Source organism: Berghia stephanieae, chromosome 3 (assembly GCF_034508935.2).
Source record: "Berghia stephanieae isolate SIO BIC M18660-M18661 chromosome 3, UCSD_Bste_1.3, whole genome shotgun sequence".
NCBI classification, from domain to species: domain Eukaryota; kingdom Metazoa; phylum Mollusca; class Gastropoda; order Nudibranchia; family Aeolidiidae; genus Berghia; species Berghia stephanieae.
This window is the reverse complement of record NC_088362.1, coordinates 80,347,174-80,364,966: the sequence shown is the minus strand read 5'-3', so window position 1 is coordinate 80,364,966 and position 17,793 is coordinate 80,347,174. Positions and strand designations below refer to the sequence as shown.

The 17,793-nt window shown below is 35.6% G+C and overlaps 1 protein-coding gene across 7 annotated transcripts in view; it reads right to left on the bottom strand.

Annotated features, from left to right (window-relative positions):
- LOC144968575 (glutamate [NMDA] receptor subunit 1-like) overlaps nt 1-17,793 on the bottom strand; it is a 40,434-nt gene that overhangs the window by 6,871 nt on the left and 15,770 nt on the right. For 2 of the 7 annotated variants that reach the window (XM_078907063.1, XM_078907065.1), the window contains exons 8-20: nt 17,503-17,650; nt 16,969-17,058; nt 15,968-16,082; nt 15,089-15,201; nt 11,744-11,908; nt 10,751-10,985; nt 10,058-10,206; nt 8,886-9,046; nt 7,993-8,165; nt 7,191-7,298; nt 6,397-6,542; nt 4,700-4,770; nt 774-842 (exon numbers count right to left, since the gene is read on the bottom strand). In XM_078907063.1, coding sequence (XP_078763189.1) covers nt 779-842; nt 4,700-4,770; nt 6,397-6,542; nt 7,191-7,298; nt 7,993-8,165; nt 8,886-9,046; nt 10,058-10,206; nt 10,751-10,985; nt 11,744-11,908; nt 15,089-15,201; nt 15,968-16,082; nt 16,969-17,058; nt 17,503-17,650 — 1,738 coding nt within the window. In that variant the 3' untranslated portion in view covers nt 774-778. Of the gene's footprint in view, nt 1-773; nt 843-1,424; nt 1,441-4,695; nt 4,771-6,396; nt 6,543-7,190; nt 7,299-7,992; nt 8,166-8,885; nt 9,047-10,057; nt 10,207-10,750; nt 10,986-11,743; nt 11,909-15,088; nt 15,202-15,967; nt 16,083-16,968; nt 17,059-17,502; nt 17,651-17,793 lie in introns of those variants that run through there. The other 5 variants (XM_078907061.1, XM_078907062.1, XM_078907067.1 and 2 more) reach the window with 4 other exon arrangements.

The window sequence follows — 17,793 nt, the reverse complement described above, 5'->3', positions numbered from 1 at the left end:
ATACAAAGAAATTAAAGAATGCGTTCATTCCACCCCTCCAAGTAGATTCTTAGATATTTCGTGGCTAATTGTATGGTGGTAGTACTTCATTTTCTGTACCTGTTTGAATGACAATTTGACCAAAAAAAGAAAAGAAAAACGATGGATTTGTATTCATGCCCATCAAAAGATTATCTTAATTGCCAATCGACTGTCTTTTACATCTTATTTTAAACCAATAAAATGAGCGGAAATATTCTGCAGTCGTTGAATAATTGTTTTACTCAAATCGTTAAAGGCATTATTAAACGATTACGTATTTACTAAGAAATGAAAGGGTTTTCCAATTGGAAGGGTTGAATAATGGAGATTGTGAAAGAATCGGATAATATTATGGGTTGGTTTGAGAGTATTTCCATTACTAGAATGAGACATGAACGACGTGTAGGCCCTACATATATGCAGATCTGACATCCCAACCGGCTTATGGGCCTAGTTTAACTTTGTTTTCATGGACAATATTTTGCGTTATTTTTTTTTTTTTTTTTTGGGGGGGGGGGGGGGGGGGGTTTCCATTACAACAGTGAGCCCATAAGGAATTGGGTTATCAGAACTGCAAATAAGTGCACGTCGGACGTGTGCAATCAAGATAATCAGACATGTAAATGTGCACACGTAAGATTATAACCGATGCAAAGCCATTCCCATGGTAACCACCACCATTGCTATGATAATTTGATATCAATTACAGAAAATATTCGTATTCTGTAAGTTGGCATCAAACATGATTTTACCTAAATTACACATAAAATTCTTTCCCTGCCCTGTCCATTCGTTCTTCCAATGGCTCATCCAGTCTTTGACTAGAGGCAAAATAAAACACTAGTTGGGTATATTTAGTAGAGACATCATGCATGTTTTACACACTTATTGAATCCATCTTTAGGTTAATAAATATAATCAACTTTATGGTCAATCACTTAAGGACATGTAAGAGAATATTGTTTTCCTTGAGAAAGACATTTAATCCCTTTTTTCACTTTCCGACGATAAATTTCGGCCTTTGCCTGGTCTATCTAGTTCTTTTTTTTTTCAGATATACCCCGGAGACAAATTATCCTCCCCCAAGATGAATAAACATGATTTCATTTCACATACATATGTATTTTATTTCAAATTCTAAGTAAATTGTATTTGGCTTCTTGGTGTGTGACTCAATCATTTATTTTTTCAACGTAAAACAACTAAAATTGCTAAAACTTTAAAGGTGGATTCAAATATTTCATCATTTAAAATTAGAAGATTATTATCTATTGTTGTATTCTACTGACAAAAAAGTAACAAAGCATATGTTTGACTAACAAACTATCAATATTTGTTAACCAGTTATCGCATTAGATATTAATAATTTACAACTGCTTATGTCAAAAGACTTTATACTAAACTGTTTAATGCTGTGGCCTGTAAAAAAAATAAAGAACAAAAATGAACATAGCAGCTTAAAAAAATAACAAAATACACCCAAAAAACGTTTCGGGCTCAAACCCTTCTTCAGTTAGTGATGCAAATAGCAAAGCATTACAGCACTTAAAATCCAATGCTCTGGGATTTTGAGTGATATAATATTTTTTTGGCTTGTTTTTGACATGAGAGGGATTTTAAGTCTGAAACGTTCTGATTTTGGTATTTTCTTATTTTTCTATGTTAGTTTACTATGTTGATTAATTTAGATCAAAAATGTAACCTTGGTGTAGCGTAACCAACTTACATTGTCAACCCCCATGACCCCCCATTTAAGTTCAAAAGATAACCTGGTGATAGCGTATATAGTTTTACATTGGAATCCCCCCTACCCCATTTTAGTTCAAAAGATGTAACCTTTGTAGCGTATACAGTCTTACATTGTCAACACAACCCTCCCCCCATTTAGATCAAATAGATGTAACCTTTTTTTGTAGCGTTATAATCTTACAATTTGCAACTCCCTCGCTCCCACATTTTAGATCAAAAAGAGTAACCTTGGTGTAGCGTTATCAGTTCTTATACATTGTTACTACCCCCCTCCCCTCCATTTTAGATCAAAAGATTTTAACCTATGTTAGCGTTATACAGTCTTACATTGTCAACCGCCTCCCCTATTTTAGATCAAAGATGATAACCTTGGTGTAGCGTGAATAAGTTACATTGTCAACCCCGACCCTAACCCCATTTTAGATCAAAATGATTAACCTTGGTGTAGCTTGATCATCTTACATTGATCAAACCCCCTCCCCCCATTTAGATCAAAAGATTAACCGGGTAGCGTAACAGTCCTTACATTTTCAACGCCTCTCCCCCCATTTTAGATCAAAAGATTAACCTTGAGTGTAGCTATCAGCTTACATTGTCAACCCCTCCTCCCCCATTTTAGATCAAAGATGTAACCTTGGTGTATCGTTATACAGTTTTACATTGTCAACCCCCCTCCCCCATTTAGATCAAAGATGTAACCTGGTAGTCGTTATAAGTCGTGACATTGTCAATCCAACCACCCACATTTTAGACAAAAGATGAAACCTTGTGTAGCGTATACAGTTATACAATTGTCAACCCTCATCCCCCAATTTTAGATCCAAAGTGAACCTATGGTGTAGCGTATAACAGTTTACATGTCAACACTCCATTTCCCATTTTAGAGCAAAAGATGTAACCTTGTTTAGCGTATACAGTCTTACTGTCAACCCCCCTCACCCCAATTTTAATCAAAAGATGTAACCTTGGTGACGCTATCGGTAAACTTTCAACCATCGCATCCCCCTCCCCCCATTTTAGATCAAAAGGTTAAACCTTGGTGTAGCGTAATACAGTTTACATTGTCAATTCCACCCTCCTCCCATTTAGATCTAAAAGATGTAACCTTGTTAGCTATACAGTCTTACTTTGTCAACGCCCCCCTCCCCATTTAGTTCAAAAGATGTAACTTGGTAGCGTATACAGTCTTACATTGTCAACCCCCCTCCCCCCATTTTAGATCAAAAGATGTAACCTTGGTGTAGCGTATACAGTCTTACATTGTCAACCCCCCTCCCCCCATTTTAGATCAAAAGATGTAACCTTGGTGTAGCGCATACAGTCTTACATTGTCAACCCCCCTCCCCCATTTTAGTTCAAAAGATGTAACCTTGGTGTAGCGTATACAGTCTTACATTGTCAACCCCCCTCCCCCCATTTTAGATCAAAAGATGTAACCTTGGTGTAGCGTATACAGTCTTACATTGTCAACCCCCCTCCCCCCATTTTAGATCAAAAGATGTAACCTTGGTGTAGCGTATACAGTCTTACATTGTCAACCCCCCTCCCCCATTTTAGATCAAAAGATGTAACCTTGGTGTAGCGTATACAGTCTTACATTGTCAACCCCCCTCCCCCATTTTAGATCAAAAGATGTAACCTTGGTGTAGCGTATACAGTCTTACATTGTCAACCCCCCTCCCCCCATTTTAGATCAAAAGATGTAACCTTGGTGTAGCGTATACAGTCTTACATTGTCAACCCCCCTCCCCCCATTTTAGATCAAAAGATGTAACCTTGGTGTAGCGTATACAGTCTTACATTGTCAACCCCCCTCCCCCCATTTTAGTTCAAAAGATGTAACCTTGGTGTAGCGTATACAGTCTTACATTGTCACCACCCCCCCCCCCCCCCCCCCAAAAAAAAAAAATTAAATAAAAAACAAACAGAAACTCTATGTTTTCAAATTGACCCCATACAGTTTACTTTGAATTAAATCCATGGACCAAGATCTAGTCCAGCATGACACAGAAATCATATATTGAGATTTTTTGACAAGTTCGGAGTGATCTAAGATAATACGAAGTAGACGTATTCTAGCCGAAAATAATATTTGTTTCGTTAGTGTGCGACCGTAAAAAATGGAAAGAACTAGATCATAAAATAAGAGAATCCACATTTACATCAACATTGTTTTTTTTTTTTTTTTGTAACTTTTTATCATAATTTATGCATTAATTGTGTATTAATTTGCATAATCATTATAAGTGGGTGAAGTAATTGACTCCAAAAAAAAAGAGCTTGTGTTATTGTTATTGTTAATTCTATTGCTATTATTATTGTTATTATTGCTATTATTATTGTTATTTTTATTGCTATTATTATCATCATTATTATTATTATTATTATTATTATTATTATTATTATTATTATTTATTATTATTATTATTATTATTATTATTATTATTAATGACTCACACGTCACTCTTATTTTGTTATTTTTAGGAAATGATATTTGAACTATTTGGCGCCACGAGCATGATAGATATTGATGGATGAATGAATTTAAATTTGATGTAAACAAATGCGCGAGACCCAGGTAAAATAGAACTTTGGTGTTATTTTTGAGATTTCATACATTTTGATATTTTACATTTGGATTTCTGCAATATCGAAAGATAAAAAGTGGATTACATATTCGAAAATTCAGGAGACAAACACTTACAAAAGTGGGAAAGAGAATGCCGTCAAAATTTGATCCTTTTCATATCCACATGGGCTTTCAATATAATAATGTCTGAGTAAGATAAAACAATGAATTCAGCATTTCTATTCAAAAGGTTCGTTTTTATTGACAATATATTGTCTTTTTTTCGTTAGTATCGTAACGTTCATGGCATCAAAAGTTCTATGTCATTTCCTAATTATTTTGGTTTATACTCCCTCCTACTCAATTTCCAGATCCTGTGATCCGTGTAGTGCGTGCAGATACTGCCACGTCTCACGCAGTTTCTTTCTCTTCTGTAAATCGTGGCAAAAGGTGGAGCGAGGTGAAATAAAACGAAACGAAACATTGGAATGATGACAAAAACAAAATCTAATCTACGAGGAACGACAGATATTAAAAATGAGAACATTTAAATGATATGTGACCTTTTCCTCCAAAACAGTATGATGTCGGTTATGATTTATGACCTTAAAACTGAATTTAAAGTGAAAAATATGAATCTTTAATTGAGTTTAAATATGTTATTGAGGGAAAAATGATAGTGTTTCTTAGATTGCCCATAACCTTAAACTAGTTTACTGCCGAACTCTGGAAAGTCATGCTTTTCAAAATTTGGGCTAGGAAATTCGTCCTTCAAATATCGATCGATTTAAATGACCTTCATCCTGGTAAAACCTTTCAAACCATCGCGATGTCCCAGGCTTGAGAGTTTTTGCCAAGATGAGGGTCATTTAAACCGATTGATATAATTTAAAGGACGAGTTTTCTGGCCAAATTTTGAAATACGTGTCTTTCCAGATTACGGAAGTTATCTTTAGATCGTACATATCTTTTCATTTGTACTTAAATTATATCAGTTTTTAGCAACTGGTCCACCCCGACAAAATACCGTTTAGAGACGGTAGGTCACAAATGAAAGGTTGAGCATGCAATGGAAACAAAAGGACATGAAACATCTATTATAATTATTTCGGAATTGTCATCACTCGACGTACACATACTTGCAGGTCTGATAACCAAACAACTTTATAGACTTGTTTTTAAAAGGGTTTTATTTTTTTTGGTAATTGATAATACTTAGAATTGGTTTGAAATTAATTCCATTACAAAAATGGGGCCATGACAAATTTGGTTATCAGGTTTGCAAACAAGTTCCCATTGTCTTCACTTCTTGGTTATTTTTTAAATACTAAATATGTTCAATAATGTTTTCGTTCTGATATAAACATTACTTTTAATAAAATAATGACTGATTCACAAATAGATAGATCAATAAATACCAATTGACAATTTGATTTTAAAAAGACAACGTTTTATTAGTTTAAAAATGTTTTAGAGGACACACATGAAAGCACACATTTGGAGGCTATGGTGTGTATAACATTATCCCTATATTTGAATTTTATTGTTGTAAACATCAACATACTTTTTCAGAAAAAACAAACTATGAATTTAAAAAAAAACAACAGTATGTGACCCACCGTCTCAAAGCGGTAATACGTCGTGATGTCCTAGATGCTTGAAATCAAATGTCAGACATATATTCTTCATAGTAAAGAAAGATTCATTGCAAAAGATTCAACGTTTGAATTTCTGATCATTTTAGTTCTAAATTCACTTTTCAGTGTCTGATTCATTACGACCTAATATCGTTTTGAGACGGTGGGTCACATATTATAAACTTCACACGTAATAAAACATAAACACATCGATATAATTTTCTTCCTTTATGAATAGGGTGGGGGGGGGGGGGGTGAGGAGAGGCTGTTCTGTTCAAAACAGTTATATAAAATCAACTTAAAGCAAAACGTCATTTTCGACTATATTTGTGAAAAGCACGATAATCACAACAACATAGAAAAGACAAGTATGAAATATATTTTTTGAAGAACTAAACGAATATTTCTAGGAAAAAATACCTCAATGTTTCCTCTCCATCGGTCAGCGGCGTTCCTGGCCAATTCAAGTTCCTTCTCCTTCAGGCCCCGGTGGCGTTTGTACGCTATTTCAATAAAGATCAGCAATACACCTGCTACGATTCCTCCAGCTACCATCATGAAAACACCTGGAATAAGAAGAATGGGTTAAACCATGAATATCATAAATCATATCATATCAGTAATATGGCTTTAAAACGGATCAAATGTTCCCTATTTGCCCTTATAACACAAGGAACAATACATATTGCATACTCTTTGAGACGAAAAGATCAAAAAGGGTGAAACAGATAAAATCATATATAGAAGGAAATTAAAAATAAAAACAAACAAAATACATCCATTCTTGTTATTGAATAAAACATGAGTATAATGCCGCGCTGCTCTCAGCATGCACTTTGGTTTTCAAGGCAAATTGAACCAAACAAGACGATTTCATGACCTTTGCAGAGCATTACTTTTATAAAGTCCTCTTGCCTCTGAAAAAGTACTTGTTTAAACTCGATTTAAGTTATCAAAATATTTCAGAAGCTCTATCAAATGAACAATGCAGAGACAAGAAAAATGCGCGTGTTTAGTTATTATTATGTCACCCAGTGCAGCAAAGTAAAAATATATTCACATCTTGTTAAAAAGTTACATCTGAGATGAGACTTCAAAACTTCAGAAAATCTAAGACATCTTAACACGTAGGGATTTTACTTTAATTAGTTGCGGTATTATTTCGAAAAGTCGTGATTATAAAAGTATCTATATCCATTCCATAATCCACATACCAGCCATATTGGTCAGTCCTAGCGTGGCAGGGGCTGAATTACTCTCGGGACATGATGACTTGCTATCCACAAGGATCCATCTATTGTCCAGCTCCTCCATGAAACCCCCTGGATGAAAGTCATAATACAAAATCAGAATTCATTTATGATCCATTTCTTTCTTTAAACGTTTGTCTCTTTACAAACAATGGAAGAATAACTTTTTTTCGATTTATTAATTGAAATAAGTCCAGGCGAATTGAGATCATAGATGGGCATTGACTTTTGTAACAATACAAACTGAACCTAACCCAAGATATGTGTGGACCAATCCTGTCAACCAAAACCCTAAAATAATAACCCTCTCAAATCTTGAGCATTTTTCAAATAGAAGGTGTATATATATATATATATATATATATATATATATATATATATATATATATATATATATATATATATATAGTAAAATAATGTTAAAACATGTGTCAAAACATTGTATTGTATAGTTACAAACTAAGGGTTTAGACGTGTGGTATGCCCTAAAGCTGGATATTAATCAATACCCATCGCCTGCCCACGAAATAGAAAAGCACATAAACATTCACTATAAAGATTCGTAGCATGAGCCCAGGACAAATAAAGGAAATGAATCAGAATAATTGAAATGCTTTTAATTGATTCAGGATTTCAGGATTTCAGATCAATAATCTCACCTGGGAGAGAAAAAAGAAGACAAATGACAGATAAGAGTGGTGTATCCTTACGCTACCCGAGAAGTGAAGAGTAATGAATGAAATCAAAGAGTCACCTCGTCACTTACTTTCATGTAAATCTAAAACCGCCAAGGAAACCTCATGAGTCCATGGACTTTTCTTTGGCAACCCAATCCCCAAACCAGACCGTCCAAAAAGATCTCCAGCCGTTGTCAGTTTGCAGTCACTGGATGCCTCGTACTCAAGTCGCGGAGAGTCCCAGATAAATGCATGCAGGTTCCTTTCACAGAAAGATAGGATGAATTTGTCAATAACCAACACTCTTTTTAGATACTCTTCTATGTAAACCGTTATAAAACCACAGTTTATAGTATCTTTAAAGGTGTCAATGTTTCCGACAAAATGCCTCCAATTTCAGATGGCATTACGAGGACCGTAAAATCCTATCAAGTTGGTACATAAAATGTTAAAACAAGAATTGTGTTTATTCACTAAAATTAAAACACTACAATTTCTTCCAATTCATTATTTTTGAAGCCCGTAAAGTATTGTATTTTGTTTTGTTCTTGTCTAGCTTTTTGTAACTAGATTTAATTTATTTTGTTATACTCGTATTAAATTCATTTAAATTGTGAGAAACAAATATTACATTTTATAATTTGCAGGCATTGCAAAATCCACTATTTACAATTAAAATTCTAAGATATTTTTCATGTTACTAATTTGAATAATTAATAGAGCCCTTAGAAACATGTCTTTCTTTAAGATTATAAGTTTGAATTTGTATGCAGAATAATTCCTACCCCTACAAGAGTAGACTAGTTTAATACAATGTGAACAATTCAGTAAGAGGTATGGTGTAGACAGTGAACAGAAATGGACCCAAAATTGACCCCTGCAGCACGCCAAAATCAAGTGTGATTGTTTTCGTAGATGTTCCATTTATGCATACTCGTTTTTTTTTTTTAAATACACCACATAAATGACGATAAGTGCTTACCCATTCCTGATGTCCTCAATGGCAGCCTCAGCAGTGTAGTATTTCTTCTGCTTGTCCATATTCCTGTACATGGTGGACAGTTCCACCTGTCTCTTGAAATACATTTCTGTCGCACTGCCTTTTACTGTGGCGTACTTGAAGTTTTCATTAGGATTGCGTAACTGTGTTATAGGATGGACAAGATGTAAAAATTTACTTAGGATGTATCTCACTTAAATACATAATTGAGCTTTTTTGAGATTTTTATATAGCACAATATCCACTAAAGCGTTTTACAAGGGGTCCCTGTCCAACAGCAACACTTAACATGTAGGACGAGCCATGATGCCTGTTAGACGATATTAAACTCTTTTTTCGGACAGAGACAACGCTGTTAACAGCCAGGTACTCATTTTACACCCGAGTACGGTGAGAGAATGTGAGCAAAGAGTCTATTCTAAGGACTCAATTATGCGCCGAGCGAGGTTCCAACCCAACATTCCGATCCGAAAGCGAGTGTCTTACCACTAGACCACATAGCCGCACAAATGATAAATGGACAATAGAAGTATCTTTATTTATTCCTATGACGTCTATGAAAGGTGAAGGTTTTTAAACAAAAAAAAATGTCCCCTCCTGCATCTTGACTGGAATATGTCGCGTCAGCTGCAGTGCGAAAAGTAAGGCGAGCTGACTTTCACTTGCTGGTCACAAACCAAGGACCATAATCTCATCCCGCAATGATATATTGTGATTTCTGTTTTTCAAGTTAAATGTCTGCAATCTATTGAAATCCCTGATCCTAAAAAGAAAAATTAACTTGTTTTACTAAAAGCATAAAGGTAAAGAAGTCAGATGACGGTTAATGAGTTAAAAAGAAAATTCAATTGAACTCTTAGAAAATGTCTGTAGAATTCCGAAACGTCCATAGTATCTGTCTTCGTTTAATACACTGAAGCTTACATATAACTTATCGTTAATTTTTTGGTGAAAATCAAGTGATTCCAGTAGCAATAAGCACATTTTATGTATACATTTTATTTATCAAATCAAGAAAGTAATCAAAAGTTGACCATGTATATAACCTGTGCCAAATTTACTCAGAAATCCCAAACTTACAACACCAAAAATTGACCCACCAAAAGCATTACTTGTACTTTTTATTTCTACACAATTTTGTGATAGTTACTTACCCTGGGATCGTCAATTCCAGAGATCAGAGCTTCGGGTCTATCCAACACAAGGAAAGCAGCTAAGTTGGCGGTGTATGAAGCTACGATGATCATAGCAAATCCTGCCCAAACCATTCCCAATACCCTGGCACTGAAACTCCTTGGTGTTCCTGGAAGATGATGATATTACATATATGGAAATCGGATGACAACAATAATATAGATAATTGTTATAAAAGGGTAAAAAAGCATTGATTATAAATTTTGATGGTGATGGTAGTGTTGTTGTTGTTGGTGGTGGTGGTGATAGTGGTGGTGGTGATGGTGGTGGTGTTAGTAGTGGTCGTTGTTTTTGTAATGGTAATGGCAATGATAGTGTTGGTGTTAGTAGTGGTGATACTGGTGGTGGTAGTAGGAGTTGTGAGAATGTAGTGATGGTAATGATGCTGCGGCTGATGAGGATGATGATGATGATGATGATGATGATGATGATGTAGCGCTAGATGATGATGATGATGATGATGATGATGATGATGATGATGATGATGATGATGATGATGGTGATGATGATGATTATGGTATGATGATGATCATGATAAAGATGGTGATGAGAGCTGAATAAAGCATCGAGAAAAATACAAGCAATCCATTGTAAAAGGCCAACACAAATATCCTCTAAATAGTAGCCCTGCAAAACATCAGAAATCTCCATACCTTCACCAATACCACTGTTGAGGAGAACTCCCCAAGAGAACCACATAGCGCTTGACAGATTCAGGGCATCCTCCTCTGTGTCGTCCGACTTGGCCAGTTTGAAGCGGCCAAAGGGGGAGAACCTGTCCAAGAGATACAAGACGAGCGCCACCACGTGCACGGACAGCCCTACCAATATCCAAAGAGTATCTTGGAATGGCTGGAGGAAGGACGCTAGACTAGAATCCTTCTGAGTCTGGATGGAGAAGATATAATGGGTGGATTTTGTTGTAAGATTATACAGTTTATAAATGATGACTATAACAATAACTGAGGAAATGCTATTAATAGATGATAGTTGATTGGCCCTAAAGGTGAAGTTTAACGGTGCGGTCTTGGATTCACAATATGCCCTATATTATGGTCCGAGATTAGGAAATCAAGCCTTATGAAATTTTGTTTTTAGATAATTTGGTCTCTTTATAAATGTCCAATGTATTGGACACAATTAAGAGATACCAAAGGTCGGCGACAAAGGTATTCCCCTTTCACATCGATTACAACAAAGGCTATCTTGATTTTTATGCACAAGTACAATTGTGTCGTTCAAGTTCCGTCTACCAATATTTTGCACTGATCATCACTCATTCAACTCCTTGGCAAGAGTAAAACGAAGTCAATATTAGTCACCAATCGCTTCCAAAACGGTATTGTGTTGGGATGAAAAGGTGCCAAAATGAGATTCTAAACCTGGCATTTAATTTTTTTTCAGTTTAAGAACTGATTTTCATTTTTTTTTGTCAATAAAACATAAAAACTAAATCCAAATCTCCTATTTCTGGCTATTAATTCAATCTTCACCATGAAAACAAAACCGACATTGGGTAACATGATATGATGAGATTTCATGATCAAGGGAGATAACTTGTATAAAGAAAGATTGATAGTGTCTTATTTCACGATTGTCTCCCGTGTTATGATTATGACAATATTATAACCTAACATCCTACTCACCTTTTTAACCAGGATGTTGAGACCCTGATACTTGAACGGCTTGGTGAAGTCTATGGCATTGGCACGCTCAGGGTTGATTGTCATGGGGGCAACTATCAGGTCAGCCTCGTTGGACATGACTTCTCCTACCATCCCATTCCAGTATTTCTTGTCTGAATTATTGTGCTACCATAGTAAAATATGAAAAAGTCTATCAAGGACATGTGGAGCATTATATTTGGTAGAATATCAGAAAAATTAAAACCCCTACCCTGCCCCCCCCCCCCACGGCCCCTAACCCTTCTTAAACCACGAGAGTCTTTCTCTGAAAAGCCTTTTTGGTCTTGTAGAGTTCAGCACAGATTTGAAACAAATCGTCAGCAGAGGGTCAATTGACTCCACTTTTGGAAAATTTGGAGATATTTATTATTGCATGTAATGTAATCAGATTTATGTGGTTAAATATGGCGAAAACGTGTTCACATCACGGAACAAGTTTAAATGTATGAACAAAAGACTGAGTGACGGAAGTTAATATACAGTTATCAACTATATGTTAACTTTAAATCAATCTCTACTCATTCGAATAAAAATAGGGATAGTACTAATTAATACTAAGCACATGAAATGCATTCTGTGGTAAAATAAAAAGTAAAATCACGGCTGGATTTGTGATATGAACAACATAGGATACATAATGACCAGTTTCTTTTCTTTTCTAATTAGCCTCTGGCTTGATGTTAAATATATCTCTTTACGATTATAAACCCAAATCAATTCAGGTATGTAGGAAGAAAAAGACAAATGCAATTTTTAGGACACCTAAATCGACATAAATGTATTGAACATCTTGCTCTCACAGGAAAGATAGAATGTAAAAAGAGTAAAGGTAGACCAAGAAAAACATATTTGAATAGTTTGAACAGCTGGGTGACAAAGAAAGAGAAGAGTATTATTAATTTTCTGAGGTTATCTGATCAAAGAGATGAATGGCGTATCATGATCACCGATGTCTGGCACAGACTTGGTACTTGAAGAAGAAGAAGTTCACTCATGAGATTAATTGTATTCTTCCAATTTTCGTTTGAAGTCTGTTCTAGATTGTTTTACTATAAAGTGTCTAGGATATATAACCTTGCATTTAAATTGTTGCAGAATCACCAAAATAACAAGAGTTAGAATATCCAATCAGTTGCTTTCGAAAAAGTGGTATTCCTTTATCAAATAAACTGACATCATGCATTCATGAAGGAGACATATTCTCTTATGCTGCTAACTGAACAAAATATTGAACTGAAAATTAACATAAAGTCTGGTAAATTTCATTTTAATCGCTACTTGCTTCAATTAAATTCTCATTTTTCGTGAAGTTAATTTCAGGAATAGCTCAAACAAACAGCAAAAAGGAATGGATGACAAATGAAATTCTAAACCTATTTGAAGAAAGACGAAAATGCAACAGAGGGTCTGCAGAATACCAAACATTGAACAACCACATTAAATCCAAATGCATCGAGGCACACGAGAACTATCTAGACTGGAAATGCTGCGAAATCGAAAGAGAATACAAACCCAACCCCCAACAAGCTCACCAAAGAATAAAAGAACTATCAGGGAAAAGGAAAAGCAAAGCAGCAGGAAGTTGTATCCAAAACAAACAAGGGGAACTGCTATTTGAAGAACAACATATAGAAAGCCGATGGGTAGAATACATAGGCGAACTGTACAATGATCCAAATAGAAATGAACCACCACTGAAATTCAAAGAACCATTAAGCGGACCAAACATCACCAAAAGTGAAATTGAACATGCCATGGAACGAATGAAGGATGGTAAAGCAACAGGCCCAGATGAAATATCTGTAGAGGTATTAAAAAGCCTAGGAGATCTAGCAATTGATGAACTTCACATATTATTCAACAATATATACAATACTGGGAAAATTCCAGAAGATCTCTGTAACTCTATTTTCATAGCAATACCAAAGAAAGCAGGTGCAGTCAGATGCGAAAATTTTAGAACTATAAGTTTAATAAGTCACATCAACAAAATACTGTTGCGTATAATTATCAACAGGCTAAGGAATAAGATTAACCCCGAAATCGCAGAAGAACAATATGGATTCCAACCTGACAGAGGGACAAGGAACGCAATATACCTCCTCCGTGTTTTAAGTGAAAGAGCTATACAGGTTCAGACCCCACTATACCTCTGTTTTGTCGACTACAAAAAAGCTTTTGATAGAGTACGCCACGAAGAAATACTAAAACAACTGCACTCCATTGGCGCTGATGAGAAAGACCTCAGACTCATGCAAACATTATACTACACCCAGCAGGCATCTATCAAAATCGGAAACTCTACAGGAAATTCCATTCCTATTAAGAAAGGAGTCCGTCAAGGGTGTGTTGCCTCACCAGATCTGTTTAATCTATACCAAGAAACAATCATGAGGGGCATAAATAATATGGAGGGAATAAAAGTAGGAGGTCATAACATAAATAATATAAGATACGCAGACGATACGGTACTCATTGCAACATCAGAAATCCAACTTCAAAAGATTGTTGACAAAGTGGTAGTAGATAGTGAAGCCAAGGGAATGGAAGTGAATATCACCAAAACAGAATGCATGGTAATACAGAAAAACCCCGAAAACAACAACACCTGCAATATAACGATTCACGGCGAGCAGCTTACCAACGTAGAAAGTTTTAAATACCTAGGTTCAATAGTGACAACAGATGGAAGATGTAACCGAGACATACGAGCAAGAATAACTCAAGCCAAACAGGCCTTCATGGACCTGGGAAACATTTTGAAAAACAAACAGATGTCGTTCGGGATTAGATTCCGAGTCTTGAAGTGCTACGTGTGGCCAATCTTGCTATACGGATGCGAAAGCTGGACTACAAATGCAGAAACACAAAAGAACATTGAAGCTTTTGAAATGTGGTGCTTGAGAAGGATGCAGAGAATATCGTATACCGCACACAAAACGAACGAAGAAGTGCTAAAACAAACATACCAACAAAGGAAACTAATGCCCTTAATAGTGGATCGACAACTATCCTTTTTCGGACACATAGTAAGGAAAGATAAGAATGAATACCTGGCAAGTTGTGGAAAAATACCTGGTAAACGCGCCCGGGGGAGACAAAGAAAAACACTCATAGACCAACTGAAGGGCTTCACCAACCTAACAATCCAAGAGCTGTTTGAAAAAGCAAGAGACAGGGAGGAATGGAGAGAGATAATTCATGCAGTATCCGAAGCCTGGACCAGGCATGGAACCTAGAAGAAGAAGAAGAATTTCAGGAGAAAAAAAGCAGGAGTGTAAATAGAGTCACAAACGCAATGCTTACTCTTTCCAAAGATCCAAAGAGACCGTCTTTGCTAAGATGAAGAGTGAAGGTAAAGTTGACGATGTTTGATATCTCAGCCAACATGTCCATACAATATCCCATGCAGCAATGTTCTGTTAAAGAAAAAAAAAGGAATGTGGACATGTGGACGTATACAGAACAATTACGTATAAAATTGTTATCTCTCATTTGTCACGTAATTATTTTGACAGCCAGGTTTACTTAAAAACTAGCAGATTTTCTTGATTTAAACAAATATTGATTTCATGGAATCGAAGTTCAAGCCTTGATTTTCCATTTTGGACAAATGACATCCATGAAATTTATAATATTTATCATTTTCATGCACGACAGAGGATACATCAAACTAGTTTCAATATTTGCCTTTATATTTATAAGTTTTCTTAAATCTAGTTTCAATATTTGCCTTATATATTTATACGTTTTCTTAAATCCGAGTTGTGAACATATTTTCAGAGCTCAAGTGTTTAAAAGACAGAGATGTATCTAATACATATATTACTAGAAGTTGTCGTAAATTCAAACAATAAAACAGTTAGGGAATTGTATTGAAAAACAATAAAGAATTATTCACTTAACGTGGTCATAGCGCTTTACAGGGGATCTCTAACCAACTGTAGCAATTACGAGGTAATAGAAAAAAACATGACGTCATTAAGGCAAAATTACAATTCTTTAGAAAGAGATAACGACCAGATACTCATTTTACACATGAGTACCGTCAGTGAGGAGTCTTTTCCAGGGACTCAACTTTGCGTCGCTAAGCTTGAAACTTACCCTATAAGGCGAGTGCCATAGCACGACTACAAGGATTGAACTGTTGTCAATACACAGAATATGTTTCAGAGAATTACTTACGTCTCGTTCCATTAGAACAAGGGTAGGCATTTTCAGCAGGAGCTACAGGTCTGCAAACCCCATCTTTTGGCATGGGTGTAATTTGGACAAACGGCTTCTCACTCAGTGTCACAATCTGGTGTAATTAAAGGAACACATAGAAATGACTTATCATATCTATTTATAATCATGGATTTCTATATTAACTACACCTTCTCTAAACGGTATCATTTTCAGATATATCATAGTTGCTGAAAGTTTAATTTGTAGTTAGAATATAAGACGTGTGTTAAGTATAGGTTCTTGTTTTATTGAGGATAAAAAATACATTTCTTTAAAGAGCAAACACTAAAATTATATCGAGCTAAAAGTGATAATTCAAATCTAAATTCATTTCATTTCGTCATCTGTTTCACCCCAACATAATATCAGATTGAGAGAGTGGGTCACAGTGCTGTCTTGATATGTATTTCTCCATTAATGATTATGGTCATAGCCATTGAATCTGAGTTCGTGTCAATTTTATACAGGTACTCATACCAGTTGTGGCAAACTCAAGTAGAATTAAAGCAGAACCCCACCGAACGAGTGATTATGTCCTTAATTCTTATACTCTAAAGGGGCTGGACTGACTTGCACTTATTTGCAGGTCTGGTTTCTTAAAATGTTATGGGCTCCTTGTTGTAATGCATACTCTCAAACCAACGCAGCATTTTGTCCATTACAACAATGTTAAGTCAAGCCCCTAGCTTCGTTTGGTTATCAGACCTGCAAATATGTGCACGTCGGACTACACCACACCTAGATTCTATATTTCAAACCAAATTAAATCATAAGAACAAGTCGTATTTAGCTCGGCTTTGTGAATAAAAATTCCAAGTACTTTTAGTTAATTGATATAAAAGTCGATTCCCTACTTCTTTTGTGTTGATTCGCTCTTTTTTCAATCACTTTATTTTGACAAAGAATTAAACGATTTGTATAACAAGTAGGTTTTTATAATATACTTTGGTGTAACTTACAGTGAGGTTCCTTGATATTTTCTCACCCTTGGGTTTGATAGGAGTGTTCCCAGGCCATGTCAAGTTGTTGCTCATCCTTAATCCAAGGGGCTAAGGAGATAGACAACATATTATACATATTTTAATAAAAAGTCATAAGCATTTTTAATGTAACTGGTTTTCATGGATTCGTCTTACTTAAAGCATATTACAACAGTGTGACATATATATTATGCATTATTTAAATACATACTTTCTTACTTACCTACTTACTTATTTACTGAGGTCTTTCGCACAGGCTATCAACGACGCTCCTCTATCGGGCACGATTCTGGACTGCCCTTTCCATTTCCTTCCATATTATTCCCGTCTCCTTCAGTTCAGTTCAATAAATGTTGTCTGTTTGGTGTCCCTTTTCAATAGCACTACCAAATTATTTGTCACTTCTTTAAGCCAAGAAACTTTTACACCTGAGTGGAATGGGATATTTTATGTATAAAAAAAACAACAAAAAAACTAACCCACAGACGTCATAACCGACCTGAATCAACTTACCTTGTCCTTTGCCCCATACAACCCTACAGACATGGGCATGTGATTCCCATTGATGTTCATGATGTCATACATAGGATTCAAACGATCTCCCTGCTGGTTGAAGTTCACCTGGCCAGTCAGACCGTTGGTTCTGGAGTTGATCAGAGCTCTAACGAAAAAGAGAATAAGGTTTTGCTTTAACGCCCATTTCAACAAGAATCGCGAACTTCATAATTCGAAGGACAGCAGAAGGTTTAAAGAAAATTGTAAAAACAAGATTAACTTTTTTTTCTTTTGCTTTTCTTTCTTATG